Source organism: Amaranthus tricolor, chromosome 14, assembly GCF_026212465.1.
Source record: "Amaranthus tricolor cultivar Red isolate AtriRed21 chromosome 14, ASM2621246v1, whole genome shotgun sequence".
Lineage (NCBI taxonomy): Eukaryota > Viridiplantae > Streptophyta > Magnoliopsida > Caryophyllales > Amaranthaceae > Amaranthus > Amaranthus tricolor.
Genome location: NC_080060.1, coordinates 3,861,702 through 3,878,036, shown reverse-complemented (window position 1 = coordinate 3,878,036; position 16,335 = coordinate 3,861,702). Strand labels below are relative to the sequence as shown.

At 38.6% G+C, this 16,335-nt stretch overlaps 1 protein-coding gene across 1 annotated transcript; it reads right to left on the bottom strand.

Moving 5' to 3' along the window:
- Window positions 1-254: 254 nt before the first annotated feature.
- Window positions 255-3,286, bottom strand: LOC130800080 (NAC domain-containing protein 100-like). The gene is made up of 3 exons (XM_057663432.1): window positions 2,668-3,286; window positions 2,015-2,292; window positions 255-1,179 (listed from the first exon to the last, which is right to left on the bottom strand). The coding sequence occupies exons 1-3, from the start codon at window positions 2,852-2,854 to the stop codon at window positions 568-570; spliced, it is 1,077 nt and encodes a 358-aa protein (XP_057519415.1). The 5' UTR covers window positions 2,855-3,286; the 3' UTR covers window positions 255-567.
- Window positions 3,287-16,335: the final 13,049 nt, after the last annotated feature.

Below are 16,335 nucleotides of genomic sequence, written 5' to 3'. Positions count from 1 at the left end.
TTTTTAATAAGAAAATATGTACTTTTTAAAAAATAAGCTTTTAATCTTTTTAAACTTATTAAAGAAAAAGTCTCAAAGGCCTAAGCAAAATATTTGAACGAGTTTACCTTTGAGTGAAGTCATTGTTTCAAAGAATGACTTTAAAATTTGTTTTGAGCCAGATAATATAACATAATTTGTCATTTAATTCACTTTTAAATACAAGATATACTCAAAAAAAAACCTTAAACCAATGGTCACACTTCACTAAGTTGTTGTTTACCAATAATCTTTAATACATTAATTCTTAGAACAATTTCATTCAAAACTCTAACAACCAAATCACAAGTTATAAAATACATGTAAGACTAGACAGTTGCTATAATGTATTCTCTACTAATATATTATATATCATACTAAAATACATAAAATACTGTATTTCATCTGTATCCCTAATTGGATTCAGTAAATTCTATACACCAAACTAATACAAACCTTCAATGAATCAACGTGTAATAAATATATATAATTTCTATAATCTTTTTTTCTCCTAATTTTTTTTTATAATCTCCTCTGCAGTAATTTTTTTCAATAATTATTCCATATAGAATCCATATCTAACGGCCCAACAGAAGTCGACGGTCCATCAAGATCATCGAACGGCCTCCGACTGATATCATGATTAGAAACAACGGACGAGATTTCAGCATTATTTAAATCACTACTTAAACAAGTATCTTGTGATGCACTGTAATTAAACACCTCTGTTTTCATACTCTGTTTTAATTCTCCCCCATTATTCTCAATAATTGCTTGGAGAATCCTTTGATCCGAATAATTCCCAGAATTAGGGCCTATTTGGGGAGAAAAATAGGGATTTACACCCCCAAGTCTAGTGTAATATGAATTATCACCAGGATTTATGGGAATTGAAGTGTAAGGATGGTTGTTTAACCCATTAAAAGAGGGTTGATCAATGGGTTGGTAATGACTTGTTTGAGCAGTTTCCATGGAGTTGGAGAAGCAGGACACGTGATGGGTATTGTAATTTGTGTTGTAAGGTGAGGATTCCATTAATGGTGGGAGGTTTGTTGATGGGTTGAATTCAATTCCTGATGAATTTGATTGAATTAGGGTTGAGAATGGGATTTTCTTTCCTGATGCACTTTTTTGGAATACCCTGCATATCACCCATTCATTCTGCAAGAAAATAACATCATCCCGTGAATGTCAGTAATTATCGGGAAAATACGAGGTGAAAACACTTCATAAGCTAAGGATATATATACCATCTCAAAACTATCTAATAACTTATAAAATGTGCACATATTTTGAAATAAACCATCCCAACATCTTAGTATTGATTTTGAACGAGAGGATTTCACGGGGCGAATTCGAAATACTAATATAAAGTGAGTTGTACATTCATCTTTGTTGATGTCACATGATTTGTGTTGGGAAATAACCTACATGTAATTACACGTCGACGAAACAGAGAGAGGTTGAGTAATATATGTATTTGATCAACTACTCATCCTAATACCAATTGATTTTAAGACAAACCTTTATCGGGTTTGTGTGCAATTAACTTTCCTATTGTATAGGTGTTGTGTAGAAGAATAAATTTATCATTTTACTTGTATTTACGATTTTTCTTTTAATTTTGAGTAAATTGTAAATTGAATAAAGGAATTAGTTGATGATTTATATTATGATGATCTTTGCTTATGTATTTAAGCAACTTTTTTTTTTGTTACAAGTAAGACAATTCATGATGGTTTCTAATGTCGGTGTTTGAGCAAATTGCAAAATTGAATAAACGAATTAGCTGATGAATTATATTGAGTGATTTTTGCAAGTGTATAAAAGCAACTTAATTTTACTTTTCTATGGTACAAGTTAGACAATTTAATAGTATGATTTCTAATTGAATAATGTGAATTATTATTTAAACAGTTTTGAGCTTAAATTCTTAAAAGAATAATGAAGAAAAATAAGGAAAAATTAATAAAAAAACTAGAGATTTAGTTCTTACTTTGGCATTGGAAGGGAGGTTTTGAAGGGAGGATTTGCCTTCAAGTCTATATTCATGCATAACCCAATTAGATTTCACCCCTTTTGGAGCTCTTCCTTTGTAAAAAACCAAGGTTTTCTTCATACCCACAAGTGATTTTCCTCTATAAATTTCTTTATCTTTCCCAGTAGCTTTCCAATATCCTGCTTCAGTTGCTCTGTTTGTTCTTAATCCAGTTGGGTATTTCCTGTCTCTTAAACAGAAAAAGTACCATTCTTTTTCTCCCATTTTTGCTCTCTCTATAATAAATCAAATCAACCAAATTAACATTAGCAAAACATACCCAAATCCCAAAAAGAAATTTAAAAAATGAGAATATTTTTATTAAAAATCACCGGATTACGAGAATCATGATCTGAAATTTACTCGACTTTTATAACCGAATTCAATTTGACCCTACTTCAAAAATTATTTACAATCATATAAAAAACAATATGAATACAACTTGATTTCAAACTGACCCGAAACACCTATTCCGAAACCAACCCGATGACTTGAATGAACACCTCTAGACTCTAGTCTGGTGGTCGGGGCCTTTACGTGTATAGAGATTCTCTAGCCTACTACTACGAATTAAAAAAGGATGAAATTCAAAGGTTTGATTAGGAACATACTTGGTAAATCCCAAGGTTCACACTTATTCAAATCAACTTCTCCAATTGCTCTAGCACAAAAATTAGTATCAACAACCTTGAATGAAAGATAGTGAGTGATCAACTCTTCATCAGTAGGGTGAAATCTGAACCCAGGTGGTAAATCCATTGATTCTTGCTCACCATCAAGAACAACCATATTTTCCATTTTTATTTATAAATTTTCACACTTTAATTTTTTCCCCCCCTTATATTTTAGGGATTTTTTCTTTTTCTACAATTGGGTATTTGATCAACAAACAATTCCTACAAATTCCAATACACAGCTAGCCTTTTGACAAAAGATTTCAATGCCAAATTGAAAAGGGTATCTTGGAATTCTAACTTCTTCCAATTGATGAGTAATTAAAGAGAAATTAATTTAGAAAAACAAAAATTAATTGTATGTTTATATACACTAAAGTTTAGACTTTAGATGATATTTAGTAATTTAATTTGGTATCAAATGAAGAAAGGATGGAAATTTATTGTACTAATTTAAGAATTTTGAAGAAGATTGGTATTGGTAAGCAGAAAAAATGAAGAAGTAAAACAAAGGTGGGAAATTTTTTTTGGACTTGAGAAATGAAAAGAGTGTTATGAAAATTTGTATGAATGGGCAACATATGCCCCTAAATACTGGCTGTAAGAGACGTAGGTTGCAAGGAAACTCTCCTTTGAGATTACTAATTTAACCCATTTCTTTTTTTTTTTTTAAAATTAGCCAGAATAATTTAATCTTTTCATGATTTTATTACAATAATCTCAATTATTGATTAACCATGAATGGATGACCTGCTAAAGTAGGTAATTTACCAAAAAAGTAAATTGAAAATTAATATAAAGTTAGAGAAAAATTTTGAAAAATCACATAAAAAATTCAAAAAACAAATTTATAACATTTTTTAAACATTTATTTCAACATTTATTTCAATTTATCTTTTTTTTTAAAAAGAAAACTTCCTATAGCAAGTCATTCGGTTGCTCGAGTTTGCTCTAGGAAAATACTCTATAAAGTTGAAATTATTTATGGTTAATCAATAGTCGAGATTATTATAGGAACATCATGAAAAGATTGGATTATTCTAGGTAATTTTTCCTTTTTATTTATCACAACTTCTTATATGAGACGATTATATCGTGAGACATGCCTCATGCTTAGGTTAAATAATCTAATAATAAAAATCTTTAGCTTATGACCTTCTTGTTTTGAATTTGTCTCACCGTGAGACGATCTACAATATGGGTACTGAAGAATGCCCTACAAATAGAGGGGTATTATGGAGTTAATTTTGGCTTTTGTATGTATGTTAATATTGTGATAATTTGATTTGATTGTTAATATTTTGGGTTGAGTTGAGTCATACTTAATATATGGTCGATTTTGGATAACTTTGATCATCTATAGGTGTTCAACAATGATTAGATGATCCGAGATTTACGCGATATTAAATTTGAATTACATTTTGAATCGAGTCGAAAATCTAATCCGAAATCAACCAAAATAAACACCTCTATCTAAAACAAGGGAAGAAGAAGTAATAATTTTTTTCCGCCGTAAAAATCAAATTTATGATATAAGAATAGAATAGAAAGTCTTTTGAGGATTGATCAAGTACCAACTATGATATCACCTTAATTTCATTTATTATCAAATTAAAATACATATATTTATTGATTAATATTTTTAAAAGAAATTTTATTATAAATCCAGCCTTCTGTAAAATCTGACAGTGACCAGAGCCAACTAATCTCTAAAGAAATTCCCAGATGTATAATTTAATAATTTCCAAAAATTTGACTTTTTGATGTATTTTCCTCAGTTACTTGCAATATTTGTTTTTTTATGCAGTTCAATGCTCTAATTTAATATTTAATATTTTTAATTATAAATAATAAAAAATTATAAAAATTTAATATTAATAATCTTTGCAATGAGACGAATTAAACAAAATCTTACTTGACTATATTTTAATCTATAGATTAAAAACTAATTACAAATTAAGAGTGATGAATAAATAGTGTTATCAATGTTACAACTTGATGAACTATCATTCAACTTGAAAAAAAAAAAGGAGTAATAGTATTTAGGAGTAAAATATTAAGTGTAACATCAGCATGAACGAACCAAACAAAAGGCAGGAGGCTTTTCAAGCACTTTTATTGGTTATTAATCTGAGTAAATAGCCAGAATCATCCAAAAATTCTGCCCATCAAAATTGGTTAATTCCAAGCAAGCCTTCACACTCTATGCGTAGAAAGATAATTTTAATTTTTTTTTTATTTTAATAGATAATTACGTCATCAAATCATTTAATAATATTTATTAATTAGCCAGTTAAAATAATTTATTGTCATGAATAAGTTATTTTTGAAAAAATTGCTCCAAGCTAACAGCGAATTATTCAAAATCAGTGGTCAAACTGGTTGATAAAATCAGCTGGTCAAATTAGTTATTTCAAATAGCAACCACCTATCAAATTTAAGTAGTTTGCCACATATATACCTCAATAATATTCTTATTTTATTTATGAAAAATAATATTTACATTCCTTAATGATGTGTAAGAGAATTTAAATATTTAAAAAGGTAATATATTGATACATAAGTTAACGCATAATTTGATAAAAAAATTGTAAATTAATAATGTTTTAAATAACATACTTGGTATTTATAAAAATTTTTGACGTATATTTCAAAAATGACGGGATTCAAAAACATAAAAAATGGATCAAATCCAATTACTTTGATATTTCTCTCAAATAATCAAAATTTTTAAGTTGAGATTCACCATATTTCAATCATTTTTCAATATTAAATTAATATTCTTTGTCGAAATCCATAAAATTTATAATGGTCCATAAATTATAAGAAAAAATAGAAATATAGAGAAAAATTATGTTTTTTTTATAAAATTTTAATGCTTTATAAAAGACTTTATAAATATCTTTGAAACTATTGATCCATTGGATTGACCTAAACTAGATAAAAAAAAAAAATCATCATTATCATTATCAATTTAATTATATCCCGCTCGGAGACAAAATTTGAGTAAGAAAAAATGGCATACTATCCATACTCGTAACCTCTCAAAAAGAGTGCTAGAAAAATGACATTAATTAATAACGCGACTAAAAAATAACCCGATTGAAAATAAGTTTACCAATATAAATGATCATTTTAAGATATCAATTCTTAATTTACATATATTAGAATACTTTAATTAAAAGTAGGTTTGTTGAAAGGTTAATTGACTAATATGACCCTCCATGTGTCTTCATGCCGAAGTACCTCAAATATCTTGCATCGTACTGTGCTTTCAATCTGTTAATTTTGATAACCGACTCTTTATCAACTAGCTGAGATTGGGACCAAGTCCTCTGATTCCATTTATTTTCTTAATTGCTTTTTAATATTGAAATTATTAAATATTTATTAATTAAAAGGTACCTAATGGTAGCTCGTTCATGAGTTCTACGTCTGAGTAATATTATATTTGGATAGTAAATTAATCGAAAAAAAAAAGATAGGTGAGGGGTAAGGAGGGAGAGCACTTCTTGTTTGTTTAGAAGAAAAGAGAAAGATAATAAAGAAAGATAAGAGTTCTACTTTCAGATCTTTCCACTCTAGAAAATATTGTATTCTTAACCAAATTTGTCAATATTTTCTCTCAAAATTCCTCTCCACTCCCTTCACGTTTTGTTATTCAAACAAGGGACTCTCTATCCTTTCAAATTTCTCCCCTTCTTTGTTCTCTATTTTTCTCTATCCAAACACAGTATAAGAGAATTTTATTAAAAACTTGAGCAGTATCAACTCCTGTAATACAAGTACCGATTGGTTTGTGATACCTAAGATTTAGCTTTAAAAAAAAGAGATTGATAGACTACTAATAATAAAATAACAAGGTGCATCTTCTTTTCATGAGAGCTCATTTGCTAAGAACTCCACAGTTAAGCGTGCTTGGTAGGGGTAATCTTAGGATGGGTGACCTTTTGGAAAGTTTTCCTACGTGCACACGAGTAAGGCCAAAATGCGCTATAAAGATTTATGTTAGTATGTGGGGCCAGTATATACCCTTGTGTTACGGGTTTTAGTACCAGATTTTCTTAGGACTTGTTAGCAGATTACTTTTTTCTCCTTATTAATTGAGCTGCCCATGCTTAATCTAACTAAGGGGTGATAGCTTGAATTTTTTTATTTAATTTAGTATTTGAAAAATAAAGCAGGATAGTGCATGAACAGGTCAAAATAATTAAAATTAGGAGTAGGACTATTCAAGCTTACAAATTGGTTATTAAAATTTAATTATTTGGAAAAATAGGAATGAAATTGCATTGTCATCATCTTTAATATTTGTACATTTTCATGACCTTGCTAACATGATTATTTTAATACAATGTACATTATTTACTATTGTTTCGGTAAAGAAACGAGGGAGTGTAAAAGACACTTAAAATACCTGGAGATAGGTAGAAGTGTAATCAAGAGGGGCAACTCGTGGGAGGAAGTGACTTGATTTCCTGCAAAACAACACGTTAGCCTTGTCCGGGGGTGATCTCCCGGAAAACCCCTCCGACGCTCAAGCTAGAACGTGGATATGAGAATATGGAGTTAGGGATTACAGAATGAATACAAAAAGATGCAGTGTGTGATGCTATTGGAATTTTGGTAGGCTAATGAAGGGGAGTAGGAGCAAGGATACTTAAGAGAATTATTTTCAGATGCCCCTCCCCCTCTTGATGGTAGCCCCTATATATAATGGTGAGGAAGGGAAGTTACATCAGAGAGTGGGAGTTGAAGATCGTGGAAGACATGGGCAGTCAATTCTCATGGAGGAAGGATTACCATTCAATCAAGGGGAAGTTATCTTTGAGGAGAAGTGGACTAACATGGGAGTAGTGGGCAGTTATCAATCTTGAAGTAAGGAGATCCATGCATTGTGGAAGAATGGGAAGTTGCTTTACGGGAAGGTAGTTTAAGGCATTGAGAGGTTACTAATTCATGGGCCATTCAAGGGAGATGGAAAACCCAGAAGAAGGCCCGTTGACCGAAGGTCAAAGTCAACCCGAAAGGTCAAGGGGTATTTAAGTAATATAACGTTAATTATTAAATGAATTAATAAAAGAATAAATATTACCATGACATTTAGCCCCACGCATGAAGGAGGATGTGAGGAATAGCCCCAGCGATCAGAAACATCTTCCTTTATGCGGAAAAATACGCGTCCGTCGGACTTGGCTTAATGAAGAAACATGATCGTAGAGAATACTCAAAAGCTCATAAGGAGTAATACGGCCACAATCTGGCAGATCTTCAGACGGATCAGAAAAATTTGGCTTGTAAGCTTCGAATCGACAGTTCACATGTCAAATTCTGAGTTATAATGGAGAAGTTATCGGCTTTTCAAAATAACCGCAAGAGATACTTCAAAGTAAAGAAAAAATGATTAACACCATCAAAGCCGCGGCTTCCAGCATGCCGCGGAATATCTTTGGCTATCCTTTTTATTTATCCTCGGAAGAATAGATGTGGGAGTCGGACCCCGATATGTGCCCCACGGATGTCGCGGAAGTCTCAATACTTAGAATATTTTTGAGTAAGGCAGCCCCCAAGGGGGGGGTCCGACTTATCGACCCCACGGATCTCCAAGAACCTGGGTGTCTTCTTTTTATCAGGGCTTCGAGCCGGAGAGTAAGAAGGAAACATGATACCGCGGCATAGTTGAACTGACCCCCTAGCTAAATGAGCCACATGACACGGCTTGAACATATACTCTGATTTTTATTCTCTACTGAGGTACTCAGGGGGGTCCGACTTATCGATGAGGCGGGGAATTTTTAAAACTTGTCGTTTTGAATTTCCACGTTCTAACATGCCCCCCTTCTATCTCAAAAGACGTGGAAAGATTCCGTAATTCCATGTCACAGATGACACTAAAGGTACGGAAGCATTTCTCCTATACTTAGAATTTTTACCTTAACTGGGACCATTTGGGGGTCCGACTTGTCGACCATGCGGACACCCTAACACGGAATAATTCGCATTCGTTCTGGAGTGTAACTCAGGGTCCGACTCATCGACCTTTCGGAATATTATCAATACAAGACCACAAAACATATCCACAACTTCCCTACGACGCGGGGCATTTAGGTCCGCGTCTTCGATCATACGGATAAAGGCAAATTTATACCATACTTAGTTTTTACAACATGACAGTGTTCCAAGGAGTCCGACTTATCAATCATACGGACTCTGAAATATTTCACCTCATACATACGACGGTTTAGAGCAAAAGTAATGCGACATGGCGTTCGCCGTATCCATAAGTCGGACAGCTGAACATGTAACTTTTCATACTTAATAATTCATTCTTGGAGGTGCAGCTTAGACTTGTCGAATCTTCTTATTGATGAAGGAAGAAACCTCCAGGGTTTGTCCAAGGAGCTATCCGGGATTGAAGTGGAGCCGTTCAATGTTGAAGATTTTGTGAGCTTCACTCCCAGTCTTGAAGAGGGGGCGGCCGAATCTCCTCCGTTGCCGGCCCAGGACGCAGAGGGGGACGTCGACGCCTTTTTGGATAATGTCTAGTCTTGTAATTTTGTAATTTGATTTTTGCAAACATTCAACTCTATATTTTGAATATTCTGATGTATATATTTTTGAATCATGGAAAGTTTATTCATAGTATCCATGCTTGTTTGTTAAGCCGTGGCTTCTATCGTCTGAGCCCTCGGAATATTTGCTAAATCGTTTTAGCAGAGGGCACGATTTGCCGATGTCACGTGCGGGCGACATCAAGGAGATTTATACTTGGAATATTTTCAGTCCTTAGACCCCCTTCTGGGGGTCCGACTTGTCGATGTCCCGGTTGGGGGACATCTTAGTGGAAAACTTAGAATATTTTGGAACTCTGGGATCCCAAACTGGGGGTCCGACTTATCGATGTCCCGGTTGGGAAACATCTTTGTGAAAACTTAGAATATTTTTGAACTATGGGACCCCAAACTGGGGGTCCGACTTATCGATGTCCCGGTTAGGAAACATCTTTGTGAAAAACTTGGAATATTTTTGAACTATGGGACCCCAAACTGGGGGTCCGACTTATCGATGTCCTGGTTAGGAAACATCTTAGAATATTCTTGAACTGGAACCCCAAACTGGGGGTCCGACTTATCGATGTCCCGGTTAGGAAACATCTTTGTGAAAAACTTATAATATTTTTGAACTGGGACCCCAAACTGGGGGTCCGACTTATCGATGTCCCGAACAGACGGTGAATATATATTTCAAATGATTTTCGGTCTTGGAACCCTATTCTAAGGGTCCGATTTGTCGACATCACAAGTTCGTTAGTGATTTAGAATAACTTGATAATGGGACCCCTCTCAAGGTGTCCGTCTTATGAATATTACTGATTTAATAAGATTTGCAAAAGAATTTTACCAAATATTTGCGAACATAAGAGCCGGATAATCTGAAAATGAAAATGAAACTTCTGTTTATAAATGACTGATAAGAATACAAGTGATGATGAGAGAAGTAATTTCGAATGACAACGCAACTATGTTGCGGGATGAAGGTAGTCGCGGATTGATGCTGATAAGTTTGTCACTGATGAAGCTGCTTACACTGATACTAGTAACTGATTGCCCCTTGCAAATTTTATTAAATGAAGAATTTCTTTAAGTGGTCTCCATTCCATGGACGGGGTAGTTTTCTCCCTTTCATGTCTTCTAGTTCGAACGTTCCTGGTTTGATGATGCGGGTGACTTTGAAAGGTCCGTCCCAGTTGGCCCCTAACTTTCCTTTTTCAACAATCTTTCCAGTAGCTTCGACTTTTCGGAGGACGAGATCATTGACTTGGATACGTCTTGTTTTCACATGGCGGTTGAAGCTACGAATCATCTTCTGCTTTTGGGCCATCGATCTCAGTAGTGCATTTCCTCTGGTCTCTGGAAGTAGGTCTAAGTTAGCTCTTTTTCCTTTTTCGTTCTCGTCGTATGAGTAGTAGGTGACCCTTGTGGAGGGTACTCCTATTTCCACTGGAAGTACGGCTTCAGACCCGTACACTAAAGAGAACGGTGTGTGCCCCGTGGCCTCTTTTATGGTGGTTCGACTGGCCCATAAGATTCCGGGTAGTTCTTCATCCCAATTACCCTTGACCCCTTCTATCTTCTTTTTGATACCATTTAGTATCTCCTTGTTGGCGGATTCGACTTGACCGTTAGTTTGCGGTCTGGACACAGAACTAAATCTGATTTGGATGTGAAATTTGTCGCAATACTCGATGGTGTTCTTGCTGACAAATTGCCTTCCATTATCCGTAATGATCACCCGCGGGATGCCGTATCTTGTGATGATGTTCCGCCATAAAAACTGACAGACTTGCTTGTCTGTGATCGAACTAAGAGCCTCTGCTTCTACGTACTTGGTGAAGTAATCAATAGCCACAATGATGAACTTGCGCTGCCCCTTTGCTGGTGGAAAAGGGCCAAGGAGATCCATACCCCACTTGTCGAATGGCAGGACGGCTTGCAAGACGGTCAAGTAATTAGAGGGTTTCCTCCCTATCTTTGAGTGATACTGACATTGAGGACACCGTAGGATCAACTCTTCCGCGTCTTTTCGGAGTGACGGCCAATAATAACCACTTCTAAGGACTTTGCTAATGACTGTTCGCACTCCCTGGTGTATTCCGCATCCACCTTTGTGTATTTCGCGTAGGATATAATTTCCTTCTTCAGGAGCAACACATTTCAGAAGGGGATGTGTGTATGACTTTTTATAAAGCGTTCCTTCGTGAAGTTCGAACCATTTGGCCTTCTTCTGGAGCATTTTGGCCTGATTCTCGTCCTGGGGGAGCGTTTGATTTTGCAAGTATTTAACGTATGGCTCCATCCATGTTTCAGATCTGTCGATGGTATTGATCATGAAGTTGATGCTGGGGTTAGGGAGCACTTCCCAAATTATATCACGAGCCGCGGAAGTATCTGCGGAGCTGGCGAGTTTTGCTAGGGAATCGGCTTGGGCATTTTGGGATCGTGGAATGTGCTCCAACGTGAACTTATCAAACTTGGGAACAAAGTCCTTCACTTGTTGCAGATACATTTTCATGCTATCATCTTTAGCCTCGAATTCCCCGTTTACTTGCCCCACTATTAATTGGGAGTCCGAGAATGCAGCCAATTCTTTAGCCCCTGCCTCATAGCAGATTTTTAGCCCCATCAGTAATGCTTCATACTCGGCCTCATTGTTGGAGGCCGCGAACTCAAATCTGACCGCCCTTTCCATGCAGACCCCGGCGGAAGACACAATGAGGAGCCCGGCCCCACTCGCCGATTGTGTTGAAGACCCGTCTACATACAATTTCCATTCTCGATTAAGTTCAGCAGGAGGGGGGGAGTGCTTTCAGCAATAAAGTCAGCCAAGGCTTGTGCTTTAATTGCCGTTCGAGGCTCGTACTCGATGCCGAAATCTGCTAGCTGGTTTGCCCAATCTGTGACACGGCTCGACTTGTTTTTCCCCTCAAGGATCTTTTTTAAAGGTTGATCAGTCCGGACAATGATCGGGTTGGACTGAAAGTATGGCTTCAATTTCCTGCTGGCCATCACTATCGCGAATATGACCTTTTCCACTTCACAATAGTTCCCTTCTGAGCCGCGGAATGCATGACTCACATAGTATATTGGGAGCTACTTCTTTTCCCTTTCCGCCACAAGCACTCCGGATAACGAGTATTCGGAGACAGAGACATATAAGACTAGCTTTTCCCCGTTGATGGGCGAAACTAGTTTTGGCAAGGCCGATAAGTGCTTCTTAAGCTGACGGAAAGATTCTTCTGCTTCCGCGGTCCATTCGAATTTCTGTTGCTTTATCGTTTTGAAGAAAGGCAAGCATTTGTCTGCTGACTTTGAAAAGAATCTTCCTAGTGCGGCTATACACCCCGTAAGCTTTTGCACTTATTTTACGGAGGTGGGGGATCTCATGTTTTGAAGGGCCTGAATCTTATCTGGATTTGCCTCGATGCCCCGTTCGTCTACCAAGAAGCCGAGACATTTTCCTCCGGTGACCCCGAACACGCACTTGTCCGGATTGAGCTTCATCTGGTGTTTACGGAGGGTATTGAACGTTTCACGCAAATCCGCAGCGTGCTGAGTTGCGTGCTTGCTTTTTGTTATCATGTCATCCACGTATACCTCTAAATTCCGTCCAATCTGAGATTGGAAAACCTTGTTTACTATCCTTTGATAGGTGGCTCCAGCATTTTTTAACCCGAAGGACATGACTTTGTAGCAGTAGACACCCATGCTAGTAATGAAGGCCGTGTGTGTTTGGTCCTCCGGCGCCAATTGAATCTGGTGATATCCGGCATTGGCATCCATGAAACTTAGTAGCGCATGGCCTGCTGTGGAGTCCACCAGGCGATCTATTTTGGGAAGTGGATAGTCGTCCTTGGGGCAGGCTCTATTCAAATCCGTGAAATCGACACACATCCTCCATTTGCCATTTGGTTTCTTCACGAGGACGACATTGGATAGCCAATCGGAGTATTTGCATTCTCTAATAAATCCGGCTCTCAATAATTTTTCAACTTCCTCTTTGGCGGCCTCGGTCCGCTCTTTTCCTTGATGCCGCAACTTCTGCTTTACTGGTTTGTGGCCTGGTCTTATGTCAAGTTTATGACAGGCATTTCTTCCGTGCTGAAGGCGAAGACGTCACGGAACTTAGCAATGGTGGCCACGATTTCTTGTTTAATCGTACCAGGAAGATCTTTCCCTATCTTTAGTTGCTTTCCCTCGAACATGTCTACTTCCTCGTATCTTTCTATGGGACGAGGCCTTTCGTGTGTGCTAGGGTTTTCCATATATACGCTCATGACAGCGGGAGCGTCTTGATCTTCCCTTTCCCTTTTGGCGGGTGTCGCGGAATGTCCGCGCTTCAGAGTGTTTATAAGGCATTGGCGTGCCGTTATCTGATCTCCCTTGAGGATGCCAACTTTCCCATCGTCCTGTTCGAATTGCAACAAGAGTTGATGAGGGAAGATTGCAGCTTTGATCTTGTTAATGAGGGGAAGTCCCATGATGGCGTTGTAAGGGAAAGTGAGATCCACTACCGTGAAACGTATGGGCAGGGACCTGCTTTCACTTCTTTCTCCCACGCGCACGGGGAGAATGATCGTTCCTAGCGGAATGACCTGACTTCCCCCAAACCCGATCAGCGGCTTATCGAGGGGCTGCAAGTGCTTTTCCTCAAACTTCATTTTTCTCAAGCACTCCATTGTAATGAGATCAGCCGTGCTTCCGGTATCCACGAGTACCCTTTTGACTTTCATCTGTCCGATTTTGAGGGTGACCACCAGAGGGTCAGTATGGGGCTGTTGCAGCGTTTGCGAGGTCGTGGCATCAAATTTCATGACCGGCCCACTGGTTACGTTCGTTGTCGGTCTTTTCAGCAGAGTATGGACACTGTCTTTCGCGGCGCGGACGGTAGGATATTCCTCGGTATATCCTCCAAAAATCATGTTGATGGTCCCTTGTGTATGGGAACCTTCGCGCCTTGCCTCTTCCCTCTTGGGGGATCCGCGTCTTTGATTCCACTGCCTTCTGTTTGCTCCTCCTCCCGTGTCATAGTCCCTCTTGTTGAGGAACCTGGAAAGCTTTCCTTCATCGGCCAGCTGATACAAGATACGCTTGAGTTCGCGACATTGGGCGAGGGTATGGCCGTGCTCTTTGTGGTAGTCACACCACAAATTGTAATTGCGCCTGTTGGAAGGAGTGGTAGTGGGAGGTGGAGTTGGCAACTTGTCGCGAACGGCAAAGAAAATATCCCTTCTGTTTCGATTAAACATCGGGTCGTTTCCTCCGTCTAACAAATTGCGTGTTCTGGATTCCCCTGCCGCGGTATAAATGTGATGGGAACGCGGGGGTCCCATATTTGAAGAGGGCGCGGGACGACGCGGCGTGTGATTTCTTTCCCTCCTCGGCTGGTGCTCTTCTCTGTTCCTCGAGGATTGGTGGGGAGTTGCGACGTCTTTCTTGTCAGACTTCCGCCTCTTGGGGTCATGTGCCTGACATACCTCGGAGGCCGTGACATAACTTTGACATTGCTTCATGGCCTCTGCATATGTCTTGACCTGGCTTTCCACCAACTGGAACTTGAGCCTTTGAGCCTTCATTCCATTGATAAGGGCGTTTAAGGCGACTGATTCCTCTAAATCCGTCACCTCTAGCACCGCCTCATGAAATTTCTTCAGATAGGAGGATATGGATTCTCCTTCCAATTGAGTGATACTAAGTAGGTGGAAGTTTGATTTCTCCTGCCTTCTTGAGGCTATAAAGTGGCCCATAAATTTGCCTTCTAGTTGGGCAAAATTGTGGATACTTCCTTGTGGAAGGGAGGTGTACCACGTCAAGGCTGCTCCTGTAAGAGTAGTTGGGAAGAATTTACACCACAAGGAAGGATTGGTAGTGTGCAGCACCATCAAGTTCTTGTACGCCATCAAGTGTTCTTCGGGGCATGACGTTCCGTCAAATCCTGCCATATTTGGGATTTTTATTTTCCCCGGGTTGGGAATTTTTAGTATTTCAGGAGCCATTGGAGAGATTATCGGCGTAGGATCTCCAGGGAGGATATTGACCTCAACTTCGTTCCGCGGCATGGTTACAGGACTCGCTGGATGGCTAGATCCTACCAGCTGCGCCCTCTTCCTCTCTTCCCTCCGTCGATCCACCAGCGACTGGATACTTTCGGATGCCTTATGCTTTTTGCTTTCTAAATAAGTACGGGCATCTTGAGAGGCGGTTTTAGACTCTCTGTCTCTAGGATCACTTCTGCCGAGGCTTGCATGAGTCCTTGGTCTCTCCCGTCGCCTCTTGTTTCTCTTGCTGGAACGTGACATCTCCGAGTTCCCATCCTGAGATTCGTGGGATTTGGGTGTCTCGTTAGGGGGCTCGATCCGTTCCCGCAGATTTTTTATTTGATCTGCCATATCATCCAATACTTGTTGTGGAGCAGGATTATTGTTATTCATGACGGCGCGGAGCTGTTCGGAAAACGCAGCAGTGAGGTTTCGTGCTAGCATGTCCAGATCACGGCGGGTCACGGCCTGATTGTTGGCCTGACCTGCAGAAGTGTCTGTATCTGTGCTATGCACGGTTGCGGTTTGTGTTGGATTTCTTTTGGGAGCCATGACTTTTTGTAACACACCCCACAGACGGCGCCAAACTGTTTCGGTAAAGAAACGAGGGAGTGTAAAAGACACTTAAAATACCTGGAGATAGGTAGAAGTGTAATCAAGAGGGGCAACTCGTGGGAGGAAGTGACTTGATTTCCTGCAAAACAACACGTTAGCCTTGTCCGGGGGTGATCTCCCGGAAAACCCCTCCGACGCTCAAGCTAGAACGTGGATATGAGAATATGGAGTTAGGGATTACAGAATGAATACAAAAAGATGCAGTGTGTGATGCTATTGGAATTTTGGTAGGCTAATGAAGGGGAGTAGGAGCAAGGATACTTAAGAGAATTATTTTCAGATGCCCCTCCCCCTCTTGATGGTAGCCCCTATATATAATGGTGAGGAAGGGAAGTTACATCAGAGAGTGGGAGTTGAAGATCGTGGAAGACATGGGCAGTCAATTCTCATGGAGG